This window comes from Dromaius novaehollandiae, chromosome 8 (genome assembly GCF_036370855.1).
Source record: "Dromaius novaehollandiae isolate bDroNov1 chromosome 8, bDroNov1.hap1, whole genome shotgun sequence".
Taxonomy (NCBI): domain Eukaryota; kingdom Metazoa; phylum Chordata; class Aves; order Casuariiformes; family Dromaiidae; genus Dromaius; species Dromaius novaehollandiae.
The window spans coordinates 13,365,593-13,387,445 of NC_088105.1; the positions used below are offsets into that span (position 1 = coordinate 13,365,593).

Genomic DNA, 21,853 nt, shown 5'->3' on the forward strand with positions numbered 1-21,853 from the left:
GCCGCTCCGACCCCAAACCTCCTTCCCTGGCCCACAGTCCTCGGCCTCCCGTCCCTCCTCCCACCCCCTGGCCCCTGGCCCGGCTGGCACGCGCGGGGCTGCTGAGGCCGTGGGGCCGCGGTCCTGTTTGCTCAGGGGGTGCAAAGGTCTCCGCAGCTGCTGCTGCTCAGCCGAGGTCCCGGACAGACGGACAGCCCCGGCCCCCGCGGGTGCCGCCTCCTTCTGGCACGGGATGTGGGCTCAGCCCTGCTGCCCCCGAGGGGGGGTACGGACACGCTGCCCCCGCCCCGAGATGGACGTGGTGGGGAGGCCAGGAAATGCCCCAGGGAGGGCTGAGCCCTCCCATGAGCCCCGCGTCGCCCCACGCCCTCCCGGCCGCTGGGAATCGGCCCCTGGGTTTTCCCGTGGGGATGTTTCAATTCACAGGGGAAATGGCATTTTGCTACCCCCCCCCCCCCCCCCAAAACTGGGGGTCGAATTAGGCCCCAGGCGCGCGGGCGCGCGCCCGTCCGGGGGCGATGCGGCACGGCGGCTGCAGCCCCAGAGGTGCTGCCGCGGCCGGGGAAGGCGCTTCGGGTGGGAACCCGCGGGCCCCTGCAAGGCACAGACTGCGACACTTCCCAAGCTCGTCCCGCTCTTTATTCCCCCGCGCTCCCGGCGTCCTCGCGGGAAACACCGCTGCCACCAGCCTGGGTGCCCGAACCGCTGCACGCCACCTCGGGTACCTGCATGGAGGAGTTTCCCGCTGAGGCCAGCCCCGGGCTTTGGGGCAGCAGGAGAGCCCGCACCCCCTGCGCCCACCCTGCGACCGCGGCTCACCGGGGCGCCCCGCTAGAGCGGCTTCCTGGCGTACTGCCGGCGGTACTTGTTGTCCACCCGCGTCAGGTACCAGGTGCCGGGGAAGAGGTCGGCGGGCGAGCCGTGGGGAGTGTGGTCGGCTGCGGGCAGAGCGCAGCCAGGCTCAGCGCGCCGGCGGGCCCGGGGTGCCGGTGGGCCGGTCCCGGTCCCCCCTTGCCGGCGCCCGGCCCCACTCACCCAAGTGATGGGTCTCCTCCCGCCGCTTCATGATCTCGGCAAAGTCCTGCGGGGCGACGCGCTTGCGGGCGTCCAGGCGAGCCGGCAGGTCCGCCAGGCTGGACACCAGCCTGTCCAGGGCCGAGCCTGCCGGGGGGGGGGGGGGGAGACGCCGGTGAGACCGGGGAGGGAGGCAGCAGCCGGGCTCGGCCGAGCCGTGCCCCCAGCTGGCAGCACGGGACTCACCGGGGGCGGCGTCCGGCGAGACACGGAAGGAGAACATGCTGGCGGCCAGTCCCGAGCCGTAGGAGAAGGCCCCGATCCTGGAGCCGGCCAGGTCCCGCGCTGAGGACCTGCAGCGGTGGGGAGTGTGGGGGGCACGTTGGGGGATGGGGGTTTTTCTGAACTCTCCCTCCGCATCACCCGTCCCCCCCTGGCCATCAGTGGGATTTGGGGCAGGGGAGCAGGAGAGTGGTGGGACGAGGCCCGCGCGGCCCCTGGTGCCCAGCCGTCCCCACGGCCCTTTCCGCAGCAGGAACAGCGGTTCTCCAGGGCACGCCGGGGGGTTCATCCGCGCGGCGCTGACAGAAGCGCTTTGTGTGTTGGCCCGGCCCCAGCCAGCGGGCACAAAAACACCGGCTTGGCGGCAGCCCAAGGCGGGAGGAGAGCCAGTGCCCGCGTCAACAGGGGGGACAGGGGTTATGTGCAAGGAAAGCATCGGGTCTCTGCTGCAGGCAGTGAGCACCGGCACCCACCCCCCCAGCCAGGGCAGGGACCCACGGGACTGCCCTCCCCCAAAAGCAAGCCCAGCATTTGGGGGGACTCACTGTGCCAGCAGGGAGGCCAGGCAGCCGTACATGGACGGCGTGTACATGTTGCCGTTGCGGGAGGACAGGAGCAGCGAGGGCTTGGTCTTCTGCTCGAAGATCTCCTGACTGGCCGCCTGAAAGGCCTTCTCCACCTCCTTGCTGGTGTAGGTGTCCTCCAGCTTCACGCCGCTGCCCGGAGAGAGGCCGGCTAAAACCCCGCAAGGGCCAGACCCACGGCGAGCAGTGCCGTCCTCGCCCCACGCACCCACCGGAAAGGCTGCAGCCCCTTGTAGCGGCCAGTGGCCGTGTCGGGGGCGGGGGCGGCGAGGAAGTCATTCAGCAGCAGCCGCCCCACCGACTTCTGCACCAGCTTGCAGAAGGGCGTGTGGAAGATGACGAAGTTGAAGTCGTCGAGGGTGATGGGCCGCTGGGCGCCGGCTGGAAGGCAAGGCGGGGGCCATGAGCGGGGCGCCCGGAGGCGGGCACGTGGGGTGCGCGTGGGGCACCCCCTTACCCTGCTGCCGCTGGCTCTCGGCCTTGCGGCGGTACGTGGCGTAGCAGCGGTCCAGCGCCCGCAGGTAGCACTGGATGGAGAGGGGCCCGTCCACCACCGGGTACTCGGAAGCCAGGTCCGGCTTGTAGAAGTCGTAGGCGTGCTCCATGTGGGTCCCCCGCAGGCCTGGGGGCACAGGCGGCAGCCGTGGGTCAGTGTGGGTCGGCGTGACTCCAGGGCACCTGGTCACTCCCAGCCGCAGGGGTCTCGCAGGGCCGTGGCACCCACCTCTCTCCAGTGCGAGGGGGGCGTTGGGTCCCACCAGCATGGCGATGGCGCCGGCACCCCCCGTGGGGCGGGCGTTCCCCGTAGCGTAGACGGCAATGTCCCCGCACACCACCACAGCGTAGCGGCCTAGGAGAGGGCACAGGGGCTGTCAGTGGCGCGGCACAGTGGCATGGCTGTGGGTCCCACACCGCCGATGGGGCAGGATGGGAGAGGGAGATAGAGCCACAACCCAGTGCCATCATCACCCTCATCTTTGGGGTGCTGTGGCCACCAGGGGCAAGCAACATGGACCACCGGGTGTGATGCAGAGCCTGGAGGGGCACCAGGGTTTGCAGGAGCATCTCTGGGTTTCAGGCAACCTCCTACCCCCGCCAGCATGCCACGGTGCTCACACCCACACTGAGCTGGCCCCGGGAGCCCAAGGCACCCCCGGCGGGGTCCCAGCCTGCGAGGCCCCTGGGCGCCGACCCACCATCCCAGGCGCTGGACTCGACCCAGTCGGCCGCGTTGAAGAGCGAGGCCGTGCCGCCGTAGCAGGCGTTGGTGGTGTCGATGCCCTCCACGTCGCTGTTGCCTGAGTCGCGGAAGAGCTGCATGAGGACGGTCTTGACGGCCTTGGACTTGTCGACGACGGTCTCGGTGCCCACCTCGAGGCGGCCGATGGCGTCCCAGGAGAGGCGCGCGCGCTCCACCAGCCGCTGCACCACCGTCAGGCACAGGGAGTTGATGTCCTCGTGGGCGGCGCAGAAGCCCATCTGCTGCTGGCCCAGGCCCCGCGTGTACTTGCCGGCCTCCACGCCGTCGAAGCGCTCCAGCTCCGCCTGCTCCACGTACTGCGCGGGGAAGTACACCTCCAGCGCCAGGACGCCCACGTCCTTGGGCCAGCCGCCCGAGCCGGCCGCCCCGGAGAGGCTGCGGGCAGAGGGAGCGGAGACCGTCCTGGCGCACGCCGTGCTGCGGGGACGGGCGCTGGCCCTGGCGGTGACGGGGATGTCCTCGCTTGGGACATCCGCCCCGCGTCCCCGCCGCCCCCTGGGAGGAGGGGGAGCGCCTCGGTTCCCTCCGGCTGCCGGTAACCCGGCTCCCCCCGGTCCCCGCGCCCACTCACCGTGCCCGCTGCTCGGCCACCCGCTCCGGCCCCCGCCGGGCCCCCCAGCAGCGCGCCGCCCGGCCCACCAAGCGCAGCATCTTCTCCCCGGCCACTGCACAGATGGACGGACGGACGGGCCCCGCGCGGTGCTTTTATACCCCCCTTATCAGCACGCTGACTCAAAGGTCACTGAGCGCTGGCCAGTGCGACGGGGACGGCCGGGGAACCGCTGCCTCGGGGGGCCCGGCGGGGGCCTCCCTCCTGTGCCGCGGGGCAAGCGCCGCCGCCCCTGGCTCCCGTGCCAGCTGCGGCAGCCCCACGCCGCTCCGGGATGTGGGACACCCCGGCCACGTGTGGGGGAGAAACACGGGGTGGGCCGGCGGCAGAGTCACCCTCACAAGCGCAGAGCAAACAGCCACGTGGTGCCTGTGGCGACACCGTCGCGGTGACACAAGCAGGGACCTTTGGCCCCGCCACCACCGCTGGCACTGCCGCAGCCCCCCAGGCACCCCACAGCCCCCAGCCTGCGCCCCACGGCCCCCACGCCCAGCCACATGGACCCCCACACTCAGGCAATGGTCTTTTATTTTTATTTTTGTCGTCTTTTCTCAGCAGCGGCGCTCCGGGGGGCAGGCGGGTGGGCGGCATGGCGGCGCGGGGGCGGCGCTCAGGCCGCGGGGGTGCTCTTGCAGAGGAAGGGGTGCTGCTGGGTGCAGTTGGTGCCGGACCAGCTGGCGAAGCCTGCGGGGCAGAGCGGGACGCTGTCAGCGGCGCCGGGGGCCCTGGCGGCGAGCGGGGTGCGGGGGGGGGCACTCACCGGTGGTGTAGGGCAGCATGGCGCAGGTGCCGTCGCCGCCGCTCCCCGGGAGCCCGCTGTCCTCGGTGTAGTTGGCCCCGTTGGCCCAGCGCCAGGCTTGGTCCTGCGTGGCGCGGAGGCCGATCCAGACGGGCTGGGAGCGCTGGTAGTAGGAGACCACCTTCCGCAGGGTGGCCGCCTCGCGGGGCTCCTCCACCCAGGCGAGGTGGGCGCCGGGCTCGCTGGCCTGGCACTGCGCCTGCGGGCACGGGCGGGCGTCAGCGCCTCGGCCAGCCGGGTGCCGCGTCCCGCGGGGGCCTCACCTCTGCCTCACCTCCGCCTCGTCCCAGCTCTGGAGCTGCCTGAAGTACTTGAAGCAGCTGAGCTTGTAGTAGGACCAGCCCTTGGGGCAGTGGAGCAGGTAGCGGGTGCCTGCAGAGAGCGGCGGGGTTCAGCCGGGCCCTGCGCCCTCCCTGCCGCTGCAAAACCCACCCAGGAGCTTCTCCTCCGCCCCAGGGGCGACGGCATCCCGCCCCGGCGAGACTCACCAGTGCAGCGCAGGAGGCCCGTGCAGCCCAGCAGCAGGAGGGCGAGCCTGGCCATTGCCGCCATCCTCCTCTCCGACGTCCCCTGCAAGAGGCCACGGAGGGTCACAGGGGTCTGGAGCCGCTGCCTCCCCCCAAGGCACGAAAACCTGCCGGCCGTGGGCTGCCTGCCCCACGGCCTGGGAGGTGCCAAGCAGCCACCCCGTGCCCAGAGCTGCGGCCACCAGGGCTGCAAGCGGCGTTCCCGATTCCACGACCCTCCCGCACCCGGAGGCGCAGCGCCCACATCGGTGCAGTTCCCCTTTACCCGGGCTAATCCCTGGGCCCCAGAGCCGATTTGCCGGCTCAGCTCGTCTTCCCCTCCACGAGGCAGCAACAAAAGCCAGCGCGGGACCCAACGCCGTGCTGTCGCAGCCTCCCCTGCCCCAGGAGCTGTCACGGGGCTCGGCACGGCTTCCGCCCCCGACCAGGTTGCCCAGGACCCGGTCGTGCTGCACAGCGGGTGCCGGCGGCCCTGCCGAGCTGCTCAGGGTGGCGGGGCGGCCGCTCACCTGCCGTGCAGCGATCGGGAGGGATAACGGCTTCGCCTGGCGCGCCGGGACTGGCGAGCAGCTCCCCTATATAACCCCGCGCTCACCAGAATCACTGTTTGCCGAGCTTGGGTGATTCCCATCATAAAAATCTTATTGCTGACTCTGCCCCCTTCCCTCTGCTTCCCTGGGAAGCAACCCAGATCTTAGCTCTGTTTGCACTTGACGTTTCTCTAATGAGGGCAGGAAGAACCTCTCCTAGTTGGTCAATAAACCCCCTGCAATTAGCACAAGCAGCTAATGCGAACAGCTAATGCAAACACCGTGATGGCTTTCCACAAAGAGCAGCTGCCCACCCTCCAGCAGCAAGCAGGGGCGCCGGCGTGGAGCCAGGCAGGACGGGGGCAGCGGCCGGCAAGGAAGAGCGTTTTCGGGAGGCTGCCACCGGGCAGGGCTGCAGCATCCTGCCGGCGCGTGGGTACCACCGGGCGCCCAGCGACAGCTCCCAGGGGATGCCGGGCGGCCCCACGCCCTGCGCAGCGCCGCTGACGCCAGCCCCGTGCCACCCTTGTTTGATCTGCCTGCGGACCGCTGCCAGCAGGATGCAGGGCTCAGGGATGTGGGAACAGCCGGGCACCAGCGCCCCGGCCAGCGCTATCAGGCAGCGGTGGGGTGCCCAGCCCCGTGCGCCCGGCGCTGACGCAGGGCTTCGTCAGCCACGCTGCGGCCCGGAGGGAGAGGCAGGTCCTCCGGCAGCAGCCCCTCGCCCAGCTCTCCCACACAGCAGCGAGCGGCTGAAGCCTGCCTGCCTGCCCTATCGCTCCAACCGCGTTGCTCCCAAGCGTCGCTTTGTTGGCCCCCTTCGCCCTAGCAGCCCGCAGCAGCTTTGCAGACCCTTCCCATCGCTGGCTGCGGCTCCCTGCCGAGCTGCCAGCTCCTGCCTGCTGCTCCCATTTTGGCCCAGCACCCCCCAGCCCTGCCAGCTCCGAGGAGCTGCCACCACCATCCAGCCTCCCTTCTGGCAGAACGGAGCATCGAGGCAGCAGCTGCCTGGCCCTTCTGCCTGCGCGGCACGGACTTGCTCACACAAGGGCCGGGAGGCAGGGTGCCAGCACAGATGTTGCACTGGTACCAGGAGCAGACAAGCGTTGCAGGTGCCGCTCACGGCACTGCAAGAAAAACAACCAGGGACCCTCCCTGCTACCCACAAAGCTGCTTCACTGCAGAGCTGCAACCAGGACACAGCCCTGGAGCCGAGCCCCTCATCCCCATGCAGATGGACAGCACGAGCAGAGAGGTCCACTTGTAGCCAACCCAAAGCTGTGACTCCTCGCTATCAAGCTAGACCCAAGTCCTCTGCCCTCCAGTGATCTCACACGGCTCCTTTTTGGCAGCACTTTCCAAAAAACGCACGCTGAGTGCTGCTACACCCACAGGTAATGGCTGCGCCATGGCGTGTGCAGGCAGGTCTGGCTTTCGTCCTGGGACAGGAGGAGAAGCAGGCTGGTCTCCTTCACCTACGCAGCTGCGGTACAGCTACCGCTGCACCCCCACAACTGCTCCGAACCTGGAGAGCTTGCTAGGCACTCTTGGGGCGGAAAGGAGGGTAAAGTCCCCTTTCCAAGCAAGGCACCTGCCTGGTGTCATTTCTGAAAGAAACGACCTTGCACAACAGACCAGCCACTCTACAAACACAGCATCCCCCCTCCCCACCAGAAGCCAAGCCTCCATCCCTTTTATCAAAAAGCATGAAAATGTCCCCTGAAGGAGCCGGAGGCTATCCCATTGCTCCTCCATTAAACAGGGAATGCCGCAGTTCCCTGCCTGGCTGGCTCAGCTAGGCCTGCTCGAATGCAATATAAGGAGTTTTCGCAGAGTACTGATCATCTCCATTGGGGGAAGATGCACGCGTGCCATCGCTGAGGAGCAGTTTCAGGTTTCAGCCTGAGCACTGGCAAACTCGGTGCAGCCATGCCAGCGAGGCCGTGCTGCTCTGAACAGCAGAGCTCCCTAAACTTTGGCACAGATGCACAACCCGTGGGAGAACATGCACGAAAGCCTCCTGCAGGTATTTACTTGCCGAGCTGGCTCTACTAGCAGATAAAGGAGCTGCTCTGTTTGAATATTAAACCCCCAAAATGCCTCCCAGCAGCTTTTATGCCTGTGGGTGTTGTAACTCAGCTACCAGCTTCAGCAGAGCCCACAGCAAGAGTGGAAAACCTGCCAGGTGACCACTTGCTGGGCCCAAGGCTGCAGTGACAGCTCCCTGCTCAAAATACAGGCATGAAGCCTTCGTCAGTTCGTTCCCTAGTTTTTCCGGTCTGAGTGCCCAACGTGGATGAGCTACACTTCCCTGTTTTACGCCTTTATGCATAAAGTTGACCCTCAAGCCAAGCACAGGGAGGCCTCACAGCTCCGAGGATGAGGTTCCTCCTTCGTGGCTGGAGAAACAGTAAAGGGCCCAGGGAAGCCAGCTTCGGTCCGAAAAGCAGAGCGCAGCGATGTCTCCGCTAGCTCCTGCCTGACCTGCCCTTGCCCACGGCCTTTCTAAAAGCCACACACAAGCCCCAGCCCTGTGCCAGCTCCCAGGCTCCCAGGCAAGCAAGAGCTCTCGGTGAAAGCACCTCAAAGAGGCCATGTCCCAGTTCCCCCCGTCCCTTCCAGTGTGCATGGCTGCTTGGCTGCTGGTCTCTGACCCTCTCCACAGCTCTCGAAAAGACCCAGGATCCTTCCCTTACCTTTGAGCTAGGATGCTGTTAGCTCCCAGGCACAATTCCCTTGGGCTTAGCAGGTCAATGGGGGTCATGGGCTGCTGAGCCATGGCAAAGAGCTCTCTTGATCCCCCAAAGCCCTCTCCTGACCTGGGCTGCAGCAGTATCAACAGCTCCTCCCTTGGCAGGGGTCCGAACAGCCATCACACACCAGTGAGCTCTTTATAATCCTGCGGCTGCGCCACAAGAGCCGGGAAGACAAATAAAAACAGCAGCACAAAGACACTGGGCACATACTCTTTATTCGGGGGATAAAAATTGCTTATACATTTTGCAGCAACTATTTTCATAAAAGACTTTTATAAAAAATGTAAAAATAAGCAAATATTTTCCATTATTAATATAGGAAAATGCTGCTGTGTGAATGGTTACTCTACGACTTACGAGATAAAATACCACCTTAAGGAGATATTATCTTTACAAGTAGTTAAAAAAAAAAAAGGCAGAGGGCCATCATATTAACACACCAGGCACGAAACTGGCTTCATTCCACAGAGGGCATCTTGTAAATGGTAGCCACACATATAAAAAGGCACTTGATTATTTGGGGCCAATAAGGAAAAGCCCTTTGTTTCTTTAGCACTGATTTAGCAACACTTGATTATTTGCAGTGAAACATGTACCTGGACAGACCTCCCGGAGCGCCAGGGCTCCTGCCCGGAAATCTGAGTCAGTTGCATCTAAACTTCACAGTACGCACTGCAGCCAGGGTGCTGGGGAATGCTGTGCGCGTCATGAAAAGCAGTAACTTCAGAATAAAAACTTCAGCCCAAAAACATGGCCCCGGGAACCAGCTCCCCCTGAGGCCCTGCCTTCATGTACCATTGAGTCGAATCAAGGAAAAAAAAAAAAAGAAAAAAGAAAAAAGGAAAAAAAAAGAAAAAGCTTTACTCTTGACTTGATTAAGATGAAAAGAAACACTGGAAGAAATACTGTACATGGTAGGATGCTAAATAACCACTGCTCAGAGGGGAGCGGCCTCCTCTGTCTTTTGGCAACAGCCGACAGCTCTCAGATCTCTTTGGAAAGCTCGTTTGCAGGGTTCCCCCGAGGAGGTAGAAGTAAACCATCCCTAGAAATGTACACTTCTACTTTTGACTTGTCCAGAGCCCTTCAGGGAAGCGTTACTCTTGCAACACAGAGATGCAGACAAAGGAGAAGCAACGGCATTTCACCTTATGTCAGCAACAGCTGGTTTCTGTAACTCCAGAAATACCGGGGGAGCTGCAGTACAAATGCCACCACTGTCCCACAGCACACGTAAGGAACGGCACCACAGCTGGGAAGTCTTAATACAGGCTGAGAGCAGAGCACAGCCCCAAACCCGTTAACCAAGCTGCATTTGATAACGGCTTCTAAACTATTTGGTCTGCCACTTAACCCAGCTCCTGGTTTTAGATGTGCCGCCACTGCCTGAAGCCTGTTTAGCAGTCAGCGCTGCAGCTTCCCTTTTGGAAGGGGTGGGCAAGACAGCACTGTCCCAGGACTGGAGTGAAACAGCCGCTTTCAAAGGGCTGGTCGCCCTTCCACAAGACTGCGGGTTTCGTGACACAGAACGACACACGCTGCAAACACAAAACGACATCCTCGGCACTTGTCGATAATACCATAGAGGCAGCACATGACACCTGTAGGGTGAGACACACAGCAACCCACAGATGGAGGAAGGGGCAGATCTGTGCGATGATGCTGGGAATTTGTTTTATTAGGTTTTGAAACACTCATTCTGATCCCAAGAGTTTCCCAACAAGCCTGTCCAGGGCATCTCTTCCAATCTGGGAGCAGTCGAAGGCTGTCGCGGACACACCTGGCATTACTGGGGCACAGGCAGGGTAGTGTGTCAGAACGGTCAGGTGTGTCTCAGGGAAGACGCACAGACGGGAGAGATGCGCCTGCAGGCCACTTCAGGGGGAAGACCAACTCAGACCAGTATTTTGAGGACAAAAACAGATGCAAGACAAGACTGTATGGATATATAATCTCAGGACACTTGGGGTGTGGCCAGTTAGAATGGTCACAGATATTAGTGGGTTTGTACAAGAAAAAGGCTCTTGAAGGGGAAAGGCTGAGGCTGCTTGACAGAAGGTGATGGCTCCAGTCACTTGACCTGCAGGTGTTTTGAGAAGTCTGGCTTTGCTTGCCGAGCAAGAAGAGCCGTGGGAAAGAGGGGTCTAGGAATGTGGGTGCAGCTCTGAGCTGAGTCAAGACAAGGCAACTTGAGCTCAAAAAGAACTAGTAGAAGGTGCTTCAGAGAGAGGTTAGGTAGGTAACAAAAGGAGTAACGAGCATACAAAGCTGGTTTTGGCTAAATTTCTGGAGAAATGACCGTAAGATGCACTAAGCTGAAGAGCTGTCTCCTCAAAGAAACGGTGGAACATACTTAAAAGCAGACTGGAGAATCCAGTGGAGGCAGCAATCACATCCTAGGTGCAAGGGACTTGGTTAGAAGTGACCCAGTTGGTCTTCTCCATCACCAGCTTCTACAATTCTCTGTTCAGGAAAGCATAAAAGCCTACGGCAACCACAGTCCCTCCAATGAAAAACAGCCTGGGCTCATTAAGACTCTTGGATACTAAAATGGTTCTTCATTTCCATCTGGAAGACCTTCATCAGTTCTGGAGTCCATTTTATAGGCTTCACCTTGGCCAGCCTTCAGGCATACACCTGCATGTTGTTCCGCTGCTGCTCGGACATGTGAGCAGCTGCAGGCCCACGCTGGTTGTTACTGGGACTGGTTGCCACATCAGACCAGTCGGAGGCAGAGTGTGGGGAAGAGCTTGACCACTGGTCTGGAGATTCAGGTGATGGAGTCAGGTATGGGTGCTCCCCTTGTAAGTGCCGGTTGTGGCTAGGAGTCCGTTCTGTGGCCGAGGAGTAGCAGCTGTGCTGTGATGGAGGCGTGGGGTACTTTCCCATCGAGCTCTGGAACTGGTGGTAGGCTGGGAGGATTGTCTGAGCCACCTGCCCGTCCTGCTGAGGGATGGCAGCCATGGAGAACGAGGCACTGGGCAGCTGAGCTAAATCCGGGATCTGGTACATGGAGCTAAGAGGACCAGCCATGTTCTGAGCGCAGTTTGGTTGGGCCTGCTGTGGCAGTGCTTGCTGGTTTATGCCGCCCTTGGGAACCAGCTGGAAAGTCATGATAGGGGGCAGAGACTCCCTGGACACTCCCAAGTGCTTTGCATCTGCTTGAACCAAGCCGCTCTGCTGAGAAACACTGGGGTGTGAATGCATCACCTGGGGCACCATGCCAAACATCTCATTGTACTGGGATTCATTCATTTCCATGCGATTCATCCACTCGGTGGAAACATTGGCTGGCCGGAGCCTACTGAGCCCACTGTTTGGAGGAGTGGTTCTGTGCTGTGAAAGCAGCTGGCTGACGGATGGGAGCACAGTGCCGGATCCACGTCCTAAGGGCTGCATCTCATGGAGGTTAGAGAAGGACATCGTGTGTGCGGCCTGCACCGAGGGGGCAGTCAGAAGTGAGCCAGGGGACGAGTGTAACACCCCCGGTGACGGCATCACAGGCGAGGATGTTGGTTCAGATGCAAAAGCATGGGGCGATTCTAGGGAATCGACTGGTGACAGGGTCACTGAGCTCTCTGAAAACTGCCCTTTGCTTTCACTGAGGGACTTCTTCCTTCTCCTCTTCGCGTCTTTGGTGAGGTTTGTGGGTATGATGCCCTTAGCATTCGGTTTTCGTGACTTCTTGCTTAACGAAGCGTGCTTCAGATTGAGGAAGGATCTGTTTGGGCCACAAATGACTGGGGAGAGGGCAGAGTTCAGCATGGCGCCTGGGTGCCCAGCAGGGCTGTGTGCTACATTGTACTCATTGAGAAGCTGCACTATGTCATGGTGCATCCGGTCCTGGGCCACGTCCCGGGGCAGGCGATCCATGTGGTCTGTGATGTCTCGATTGGCAAAATGGTCCAGCAAGATCTTTGCTGCTTCGAAACTGCCTTCCCGAGCAGCAAGGAAGAGCGGTGTCTCCTCCTGAAAACAAAGAGAGGAGATATTTCAGCGGCTTCGCTAGTATACCAGACAGAGGGAACCATATCGCTATGGGGAGACTGACTTCTAGCTAATGCTCCCTTGAGGGTGCAGTAACACACAGAAGCACAGTCTAACGTGGTGTATTGCTAACCGCCTCTAAGAACACCCTGCTCCAGGAGATGATCTCTGAATAAGGCAGATTTCATACATGACAGTGGAACACACAGGCTGAACTATCCCACCAGGCACTGTTCTGCCACGGGTCCTTCGAGGAACTGTAAAAGCCCCTGGTGCCTTTCTCCCACCATCCCCCATGAGGGGGAAGGCACAAAGGACTAAAATAGACCAGTGAAGAACTGGAACTTGTGGGTAGTTCTGAAATCTACTGAGCAACATGTAATAATCAAAAAATGAAACCTCAAATAGAAGAAAGAAATCGAGCATTAACACACAGCAGAAAAATAAGAGCAATGAAACAACATGAGGTCTGCATAGCGCAGGCTTCCTCTCAAACAGAGAGGTTGCATTGGAGTCCCTGGTAACGTGACAGAAGGTGACTGCTGCTGTGTCACCAGACCTGGCTCTCTGCTAAACAAAGAATTCAGCTGCTTGGCACGAGCAGCGTTCCAACCTGGTGCTCTCGCACCACTGACTGCTGACTGCGTTCCTTTCTGCAACAAAAGCAGGGCAACACTGATGCCCAGGACCCAGCCAAATAAGAATGAGAATTGCTCTCCCACATCAAAAAACCATTCAACTGGGAAAGTTCCAGTCATGGTCTGGGTTTGGAAGACCTGCACTGAGCACTCAGTTTAGCTCACTTCCAACAGCAACGAGATGCTCTGAGTGAGAAATGACAGCCACGCTGAACGCACTTGTACTGTACCTTGTTATCCTGCATGTCTCTGTTGGCTCCATTTTTCAGCAGCACCAGTGTTGCTTCCACATTGTTGACAGCAGCAGCCCAGTGAAGAGCAGATTTACCTAAAGGGAAACCCATCAACTTCAGTAACAAGCTGAGAAGCTATTTTTTAAAGCACCGAGATGGACAACAGAATACACTTGGAAAAGAAAAAAACTAAGGATCCGTAGTACAACTTGCAGTAGGGTATGTCCTGAAGGACGTGCTTACATTGTGGTAGCCATCATATTGTGACATACCCCCACATTCTCACAGTGCGGTGGGACTCTCAGCACAGGCTTTGGGATTTCCTTAAGTAACCTACCCCACAGTGTCATGTCTACAGCACAGAAGATCCCAGCATAACCAATCCCGTATTTCTCCCTTTCCCTTCCAGGACTGTAGAACCAAACCGCTTTGCAGTGGTCTGCAGTCAATTACTACTGGACAGGAGCTTCTGCAGGAGACACTGCGTGCCGTATTTGGCTACAAAACTCATGAGCAGCCTGTGCTCTGGAGGAGCAGAAGTCCACCCCTCCCTTGCTCACACCATGACAATTGTCTGCCCAGCCCGGTACATCATGCCACATTACCATGGTCATCCACTGCATTCACATCTGCCTGGCAATTAATTAGCTCAGCCACCATTCCTTCCACAGCCAACCGTGCAGCCAGAATTAACGGGGTTGTTCCATCATTCATCCGGGCATCCAAATCTGTCACTCTGTTACGGATCAAGATCTGGACAATAGGGGAAGACAGAATTTTTTTTAATACTGTTAAAGAGTGAGACTGAGGATTAATGACAAACTCAGTAGAAATTTTGTAATGAAATAGCAGCATGAGGGCTGAAAGGCAAGGACACAGGTAATGGGTAAGAGTGACATAGAAGCAAAGAGACCTAATATATACGTGCAAGATTATTTGTGTGTACTGAGTTCTTCGAGCTATGAATACCTGGGGAAACTGGATAGCCAATACAGTTTCAGCTAGCAATCACACTGTGCAAGGCACAAGGGCAGGGCTGTGAGTGAACAGAGCACGACGCAGGGAGGCTCAGATGTTACAGAGTACAACAGCTCTAAAAGGGTTTCTTTAATTGCTGTACCTGAAAGACACCCTGTGCATCAGCAGCTACAGCTGCATGCAGAGGAGTCCGTCCCATGTTGTCCCGTGCATTAGCATCTGCGCCAGCATCCAGCAAACGTTTCGCAGCATCTGCTCTTGAGTAACGGGCTGCTAAGTGCAGTGCCATCTCCCCAGTACGGTCTGTTTGGGCTTGCAGATTGGCACCTTGATAGATCAGATCTGTTATTATATTTGCCGATGAATCTTCTGCATCCTCATCATCCTCGCTAATATCAGAGCTGCCCACACGTAGAGATGCCAACATAAGCGGAGTACATCCATCTGCAAAGGAAGAGATGTTATCACAGCAGCCTGCCAGTGAGAGCAAAGGAAAGGAAGCCCTCACGCATTACACCCTCTGCCATCAAGCACTGGCAGCTAGAGACAATCCCTCCAGTCACTTCAACTCAGAGCCGTTCTCTTTATCTGAAATCCCAACAGAATTAGTGGCCTGTTTTCCTTCCAAGCAGGATGTTAACAGCTACTGCAACCACAACAGAACAATTCATGTGGATGTCCTGATAATGTACCTAGGGAAAAGAAGCAATTTACAGAGAAAAACTATTGGTGGCAACTATTTAGCAGACAGTAACCTGAAGAGAAACATAGACAGAAGTCTTCATATCTGTTACAACTCTATACCTTCATTAAAAGGGCACTGAAGCTGTGAAAATCAAACTCTCAGAAGCTGAAAAATGCACCAGTACCACTGCCTGAACCAACCTCATCTTGCTTTCAAGGACATCCATCTTCACAGTACTAAACAAACTAACCAAGAACATGCTGTACTTTCACAGAAACTCTGCATAGGAGTAGATCATGGCACAGGATCTAAGTCAATTTTATTCACAAGTGTACCAGCAGCATCCTACACACGGCACAATCTCGTTCCCCATGCACCCCTCCATCATAGCACTAACTGCCCACAGCTAGAAATCCCTGGAAGTCTCCCCACAGTCTGGGTGTTTTGGAAGACACCAGGCTCATCTCTCTCCACAGGTCTCCATGATGGGCTCACATTGATGGGATATTCACAAAGGCCAACTTCAGGCTAGGGTGGTTTATTCCCCTAGGATCCATCTGCCGTCACTGGAAGACAGACAGACTCCAGGCAACTTCTAATTTAACTTAGCTCCCCTGGGAGAATCTCCCTCTCTTTGCTGATCACAGAGGGTGGCCTACGAAGGCCAGCTCACTCTGCTTAAATTTCCCCCTTGTTAATATTCCCCTTGACACAGTGCAATTAAGGCCTAAAACATCTCCACTGATTTTCAGAGACCATTCGGATGTCACAGGCTTGAATTTCAGCACACTCCGAACTTTATAGCATCATTAGTTCCTAAAATCACAGACTCCAACTGTAGCCTAATGCTTGCTTACTGATTTTACTGCTTCACCCTATACACATCATCTTAGACACCCAAAAAGTAAGTGGGACCCAGAGGGGAGCAGTAGTGGAACGTTTTGCCCTAAGATTTGCTGCTCACCCCACGGGAGCTCTGCAGAAGTGAACACAAATGCTGCTTCTCCAGTGTGGCTCACTAGCAGCAACTCAAGACGATCTTTCAGGAACTGCCTGCTTTATTCCATGTACAAGCAGAGGACTTGCTGTACCCTACAGACAACAGCTTCCCTGCATACACAACTCTCAATCTACAGTGCACGGTCTGTACTGAGCGAGCCCTGCAGAAAGCAGCATGGTGTGATCACAGGATTAGGATTCTGTGTGTATAAAAATGTGGTTTTCACCTAATGAATGTAATACAGAGAACTAATACCCTTCCCTTCTACCCTCACTTCCCTTTTTTTGTTGATCACCATGCTTTTCTGACTTTCTTTTTTAGTACAATTCCAAAAGCTTTACAAAACTCTAAAAATCTGTATTTCTACCGCAGGGAACCCACAGAGATCACAGCCGCAGCTTTTAGACCCGCAGCGCAGAGCCGGCGCAACAGCAGCAGAATGCACGCTCCTCCTAGCGGCGCAACAGCAAAGGACAACGGCCTCTCACCAAACAGCTTTCTCCAGATTTGCTGGACGGCAGAGAAGGGTTGGCGCACAGGTCTGGGTTCAATTCCAAGATCCAGTCATGTCTATAGACCCTGCTGCCTGTTGTCCAAGGCTACACCTCCTTTTGTGCTTCTCCCTCCCACTGCTGGCTCTGTTTTCTTGTCCCAGATAAACAGTTCTCAGTATTCAAGTCAGGCTGTGGTCTCCTCCACGCTACCCCGATAAAAAGAGTGGAGAGATGGAGCAGACAGAGGAGCCTTCCTTCCCTCTAGCACCACAATCCTGGGAAAAGCACTTGCAGGGAAGGTCTTGCTCAATCACTGCAGCTGTCCTGCACAGACTGTGGGGCTGCTCGGTGGGACACACGGCTATAGCATGCATAAAATCCTGGAAAAAATTAACTGCCACCCACCAAAAAGTCTCTCAGCTATGTGCTTTTCAGAGCCTCATAAGCTGGCCACATATGGATAGTTTCATGAGGCTGGCAAAAAAGCACATCCAGCTAGAGTGTCTCAATTAAACGGGTCTTGGAGTACTAGAGAAAAGCCATGGACACAACGTCTTTTCTCCTCCTTCAAGCTTGTTCTCTGAACTAGCTGGAAAAGAATTCAAAAGGATCCAGCTGGAGGCAGACACACTGCATGGAAAATTCCAGTCTGAACCACTAAAGTTTAAGCAACTAAAAAAAGAGGGCCATATAATAGGGACAGTTAATCAGTTTTAATTATAGGTGGTGTTACCAGCTATGCCTATAATTGCATTACCCTGGTTACACACTCACAATAACTCCACTGAAAAGAATGTCCTCACCACTCTGGGGGACACAGAGAAAGAACAGCTTGGGGAGGCAAAGGTGAAAGCACCATTGTATAAAAACTCTTCTGTTTGCTGTCTTCCAAGAAAAGGGCCCCCTGAGTAGATGTAAAACTTACAGCAAGATGGTAAAGCCTAAAAGTTCACCCAATAGGTACAGCTGAAGGACTGTATACAGAAAAAAAAGAACAAATCCCTTCCTCCCTGCCAAAAAAAGCTGTGATGGAGAACCCATTGGCAAAGTCTCTGGGCAATACTTTGACAGCAGATTGGCCCTCCTGGATCCCCCCTAACCTGGAGAGGGTGCAGAAGGTGCTGGTTTAAGACTGGGAACAGCCCCCCGGTGTACCAAGGCACTTTGACTTACCTCTGCTCTCTCTAGAAAGAGATCTCCACTCTTCTGTCAGCCACCTGGACATGTGGCTGGGATCCAAATCACCTAACTTCAGACAACTACAACCCAGACACCTGCAGCTGAGACAGTCAGCCTAGACTGCCTTTGTAATGAGGGGCAGCAAGGTATTGCTAGAGCATGACTTATCTAATCTATAGGAGAGTTTCTGCTTGAGACAGAGACAAACTGCATCTTAAAATTGCCTATTTCTTCCCTCTGCCTGTGGAGGAGGAAGATGACCAGCTCAGGTGAATGTCAACATTTACTCTGATGGATCCTACCCCTCCTTACTAATCCACTACTCCAACACTATTCTGACTTTTAAAATAATTTCTTTCCCTGAAAATAACTCAGCAGCTTGCTTCTGATGCTGCGGAGGGGGATAGCTTACAGCAGCTTGCTGCAAATTTCACAGCTGCATCTGAACAGCAGGAAAACAAATGATAGGTCAACCTTATTCATTGCTTTTGCAGGACAACACTTTGAGAAGATGCAAAAATAGGCAATCTGAAGACTTAAAAACATTATTGCCTGCACTTGGAAAGCTTCTACCCTAGCCACACAACTAGAAGCTTTGACGGGGAGAAGAAGAAAAGCCTAGATTTGGTTTAGGTTCTCACACTCATTACAGTGAAATCCCTCCTTCCCTATGCTTTGCATTTAGGAGTGCTAATGGGTCAGAGAGCAGAAAAGACAATAGATGAGAACTGGGAGAGGGGTCCAGTCATCACTAGATTGCATGGAATGATTCCCACAAAATGCAACATAAAGCAGCTGCAGCAAGATCGTCAGAACCAACTCTCAGCATATGAACGAGAGTCATGCTTACAGCTCTTCTGACCTGGATCAAATTCCTAGTCTAATCTCTTCCCTCAGGAATTCCTAGTCTAATCTCTTCCCCTCTCCATCACAGCAGGAATCAGTTAATTACCAAACAGCCTATGCAGTCCCTCACCAGATTACACAGTCTTAGAGCTACACCTACTTACATACACAACAAAATATTTTTACTACAGGTAGTCGATTGAGACTGAGAGCGTGCACGCAAGCGCAGGCATGCCTGTGGGGCTGAGTGAGTGGGTGGGTGTGTTAAGCAAAAATTTCTTTCCAAGTCTGAGGTTATGGTACGGTGACCAACAATTTATTGAATCCATAAGTTGAGGATATAAATCAGGGAATAAAAGAACATTAAAAAGTTTGCTGCATTGATACTCTGTTCCAGCACAGACATTTTACACAGCGCCAATCATATCGTCTGCCAGAAGTTTCCTCATTGAAGGAAAGGCTATCTTTGCTCCCACCCAGAAAAAACACCTTAGTTATAAAAGCCTGCTAAGTTGCCGCTCAGCAGAGTCTGGCATAAAACCTGGCAGTGAATGAACTGGACAAGTTGAAGGTAATTTCCAGCACAACTGCACATTCCGAATTTCTGCTACAATGTCATTCTGACCACATCTTTACACATGCATTGTCCTGCAGGGGATCACAAACCACTTAAGTTAGTTCCTACCACTGTGTGACAGGTGAATTCTCTTCTTCCTGTTTACATGATATTCCTTGTGTTGCAGACCATGATCCAATCTCCCCAGCTTTCTTTTCTGGAATGTACACAAGCTTTCCTCGAGCACTGTAAAACTTTTGCTGGTGTCTCTGCATTACCCGTATCTACTTTAAACATTAGCAGTCTCAGCTGCTGGAGACATGGGAGGCTTGGGCTGCCTGGCAGCACACAGAGTACTGACCTGGCCCTCTGACGTTGACATCCAGAACATCCACTTCTTGATCTGCTTGAGGTGGTGTAAGGGCTAGTGATGTGCTTCCACAGATGTCTGCTGCCTCCAAGTGCTGCTGTGTCCACTGGCGCTGATCTACCTGTTCATCGCCTTCCGGGAGCAAGGCCTGATCTTCAGCCTGAGCACAGGAAGAAAGAAGTTGCTTCAAAGTGCTCATCAAGAGGCCAAAGACACTGCAAGTTCTTACATTTTCATTCTTTCTTTTTTTTTTTCCCCCAGCTATTGAAGGCCTCCATTTACCTCAGCTTGGAATTCTTAACTTTTACATTTCCACCACACATGATCAGGTCTGAGCCGCAAGACATTACCCTCCTGTTAACCTTCTCTTCCCTTTGGTACAACGGGGCCTGGGTAAGGAGGGGACAAGGGAACAGAAGTTACCTGCTTTCTCTACTGGCCTGGAGTGGCTATGCTAACCTGAAGATTTGCTCATCAGGTGTCTTCAGTTATATCCAACACACACCTGAGTAACAGGAGGTTTTGGGCAAGGAGCACACTTTGGAAGTTAATGCAGCTGTTTTCCTTGCTCGCAAAAAGCAGTCTCAGTGGTAAGCAGGCAATATTCAAGACAGAACTTCTTACCTTTGCTCTCTTCGGCTGCGGTCCGCCATCGCCTGCCCAGTGTTCAGTTGGTCCAGAATCTGCCAGGTTACCCTCCGGTATCTGCACCGACAGATTTCTAACAAAGGAGAGCACATCACTTTGCAGGCTGACCAGGTGCTACTACCACTATTCATACCGGTCTGCAGAGACCAGGAATGGGCTAGAGTCAGCGTGGTAGTTTGCAAGCAGAGGGACCAAGAAGTTAGAAAGGAACAACCAAAAATCTCAACTGAAACAAATGTCACACAGCTGCTGCTTGGCAACAGGCATAACATGGATTAGTGGTGCCCATCCAATCAACTACAGCATGGAGCTTCTGTAGTTTCTGCTTGCAAATATCAAGCATGGCATAAGAAGACTGGGTCCTGACACCCATGACAGGCTTCTAGAAGACAGACAAGCTTAGCAAGCAATCACAACTGTCACACCATCGTGCTGATTGCAGATGCTGCCTTTCCAGTCAACACAAGAAGAGCAGATCAGATTGCACATATCTCTCTACCAGAGCTCTATACGGGCTATAAAATGAACTAAGTGTGCAATTGGGTGCCTGGTTTTATTTTTAACAATGTGTTATTGGGATGTCTGCAAAGTGTAAACCCAAGCCTTCTGTCTCTGAAAGCACGTACTGCATTAGCTGCAGAAAAAACACTGAGCATTAGTGTAATACTCAGGTTAGTAACAACTGAACTCTAATGAACAGGACTTAGAAATAAAAATATTTTCCAGGCTGAATAACATCTCATTAAAGTATCCATCCCTGGTTCACATATCTCCACATATCTCTTATTCCATGCAGACTCAGGAAAAGTAGATAGAGTTCATTCCCTGCATTAATTTTAGCCAGCCAACAGTGGCATTAATACATTTAGAACTGTACACTTGGTTGATTCAGCGGAAAGTCAAAACTGCACAAATAGGATTCTTCTTTTGAAATTTTCCATTATTTCTGAGTCACATCTTCCATGCTTTGAGTTGAAAGTATTAAAAGTTCATTGTCACCTATGAAGTCAAAAATGTCACACCTAATCCCAGAGGAAATCATGCAACAAAGAGTACCCAACCACTGAACTAAACAAAGCATCAAATAACCAAATGTAATCAGGAGATTAGATTCCTTACTGATATTTTATAGATCATGGTCATTTAAAATTCCTCTGTCCAATAAGGAAGTATTACATTTGGAGAGAGAAGCTAAACAGTTTTAGCTTAAAAGGCAGCTTTCCCTATGGAGCTAAGCGCCTTTAATGAAAGATCTGTAAACCATGTTCTTAAAATCCTGCAGCATGTTAGTAGACAGGTGATCAGTGGCCCAAATGCAGACTTACTTGAGTCCAACTGCATCTTCCCCAACTGGCTCTCTACGCTTATGATTACTAGGATCTCTGCGCAGAATAAAGCCCTCTGGGAGCCACAGTGAACCATGCTTGCGTTTACGCTTTGCCATCATCACGCCCAAGAGAAGGATTAAGAGGATGATCAAAGCTGCCACAGCAAGTAGGTAAAGCAACTGGGTCTTTGGTGGTAACAAGGGTTCACCTAAAAATCCAAATTAAAACACAGTGAGATTAATGAAGTTGCGACAACAATCTCCAACCTACACGTGCTCTTTTCTCACCTAGTGTTTTCCCCACAGAGATGGCATATTGTTTGTACGCAGTGATGCCTTTAGAACAAACGCTTCAGGAAGCTTAGGTTGTGCTGCAACTGTCCTGAGAATACATCCTGTCTTCTCAGCTTCCACTGATATTGTTTCTCACCCAGTATTTTTTCAGAATATATGGCTGTTGAACTGAAGATTTTATTTCTTCAAGAGTCTGGCTGGCTGAAGACAGCCACCCTGAAACAGTGTGGGAAGATTTGATCCACATAAAGATCT

At 55.0% G+C, this 21,853-nt stretch overlaps 3 protein-coding genes across 5 annotated transcripts in view; all 3 read right to left on the reverse strand.

Moving 5' to 3' along the window:
* Nucleotides 1–622: 622 nt before the first annotated feature.
* On the reverse strand, nt 623–3,855 carry HMGCS2 (3-hydroxy-3-methylglutaryl-CoA synthase 2). 2 transcript variants are annotated; one of them, XM_026123409.2, is made up of 10 exons: nt 3,713–3,855; nt 3,077–3,516; nt 2,605–2,730; nt 2,338–2,502; nt 2,093–2,261; nt 1,842–2,012; nt 1,261–1,367; nt 1,036–1,161; nt 820–938; nt 623–725 (listed from the first exon to the last, which is right to left on the reverse strand). In XM_026123409.2, exons 1-9 carry the CDS (start codon nt 3,790–3,792, stop codon nt 832–834), a joined length of 1,491 nt encoding a protein of 496 aa, XP_025979194.2. In that variant the 5' UTR covers nt 3,793–3,855; the 3' UTR covers nt 623–725; nt 820–831. The 2 variants fall into 2 exon arrangements, with proteins under 2 accessions (XP_025979194.2, XP_064371783.1); XM_064515713.1 differs by having other exon boundaries at nt 3,077–3,579; nt 3,713–3,807.
* Nucleotides 3,856–4,269: 414 nt separating this feature from the next.
* REG4 (regenerating family member 4) lies at nt 4,270–5,671 on the reverse strand. The gene is made up of 5 exons (XM_026123400.2): nt 5,587–5,671; nt 5,039–5,120; nt 4,825–4,922; nt 4,512–4,749; nt 4,270–4,435 (listed from the first exon to the last, which is right to left on the reverse strand). The coding sequence occupies exons 2-5, from the start codon at nt 5,100–5,102 to the stop codon at nt 4,362–4,364; spliced, it is 474 nt and encodes a 157-aa protein (XP_025979185.1). The 5' UTR covers nt 5,103–5,120; nt 5,587–5,671; the 3' UTR covers nt 4,270–4,361.
* Nucleotides 5,672–8,561: 2,890 nt separating this feature from the next.
* NOTCH2 (notch receptor 2) overlaps nt 8,562–21,853 on the reverse strand; it is a 92,602-nt gene continuing 79,310 nt past the window's right edge. For both annotated transcript variants that reach the window (XM_064515714.1, XM_026123352.2), the window contains exons 27-33: nt 21,303–21,513; nt 19,954–20,050; nt 19,321–19,489; nt 14,342–14,643; nt 13,827–13,974; nt 13,219–13,316; nt 8,562–12,332 (exon numbers count right to left, since the gene is read on the reverse strand). In XM_064515714.1, coding sequence (XP_064371784.1) covers nt 10,989–12,332; nt 13,219–13,316; nt 13,827–13,974; nt 14,342–14,643; nt 19,321–19,489; nt 19,954–20,050; nt 21,303–21,513 — 2,369 coding nt within the window. In that variant the 3' untranslated portion in view covers nt 8,562–10,988. The remainder of the gene's footprint in view (nt 12,333–13,218; nt 13,317–13,826; nt 13,975–14,341; nt 14,644–19,320; nt 19,490–19,953; nt 20,051–21,302; nt 21,514–21,853) is intronic.

Coding starts and splice junctions, on each gene's coding strand:
- HMGCS2 (XM_064515713.1), bottom strand. CDS start 3,792: ATGCTGCGCTTGGTGGGCCGGGCGGCGCGCTGCTGGGGGGCCCGGCGG. Junction 2,013..2,092: donor AAGGGGCTGCAGCCTTTCCG/GTGGGTGCGTGG, acceptor CTCTCCGGGCAG/CGGCGTGAAGCTGGAGGACA. Junction 1,368..1,841: donor CTGGCCTCCCTGCTGGCACA/GTGAGTCCCCCC, acceptor CCACCGCTGCAG/GTCCTCAGCGCGGGACCTGG.
- REG4 (XM_026123400.2), bottom strand. CDS start 5,102: ATGGCGGCAATGGCCAGGCTCGCCCTCCTGCTGCTGGGCTGCACGGGC. Junction 4,923..5,038: donor GGGCCTCCTGCGCTGCACTG/GTGAGTCTCGCC, acceptor CGCTCTCTGCAG/GCACCCGCTACCTGCTCCAC. Junction 4,750..4,824: donor AGAGCTGGGACGAGGCGGAG/GTGAGGCAGAGG, acceptor CCGTGCCCGCAG/GCGCAGTGCCAGGCCAGCGA.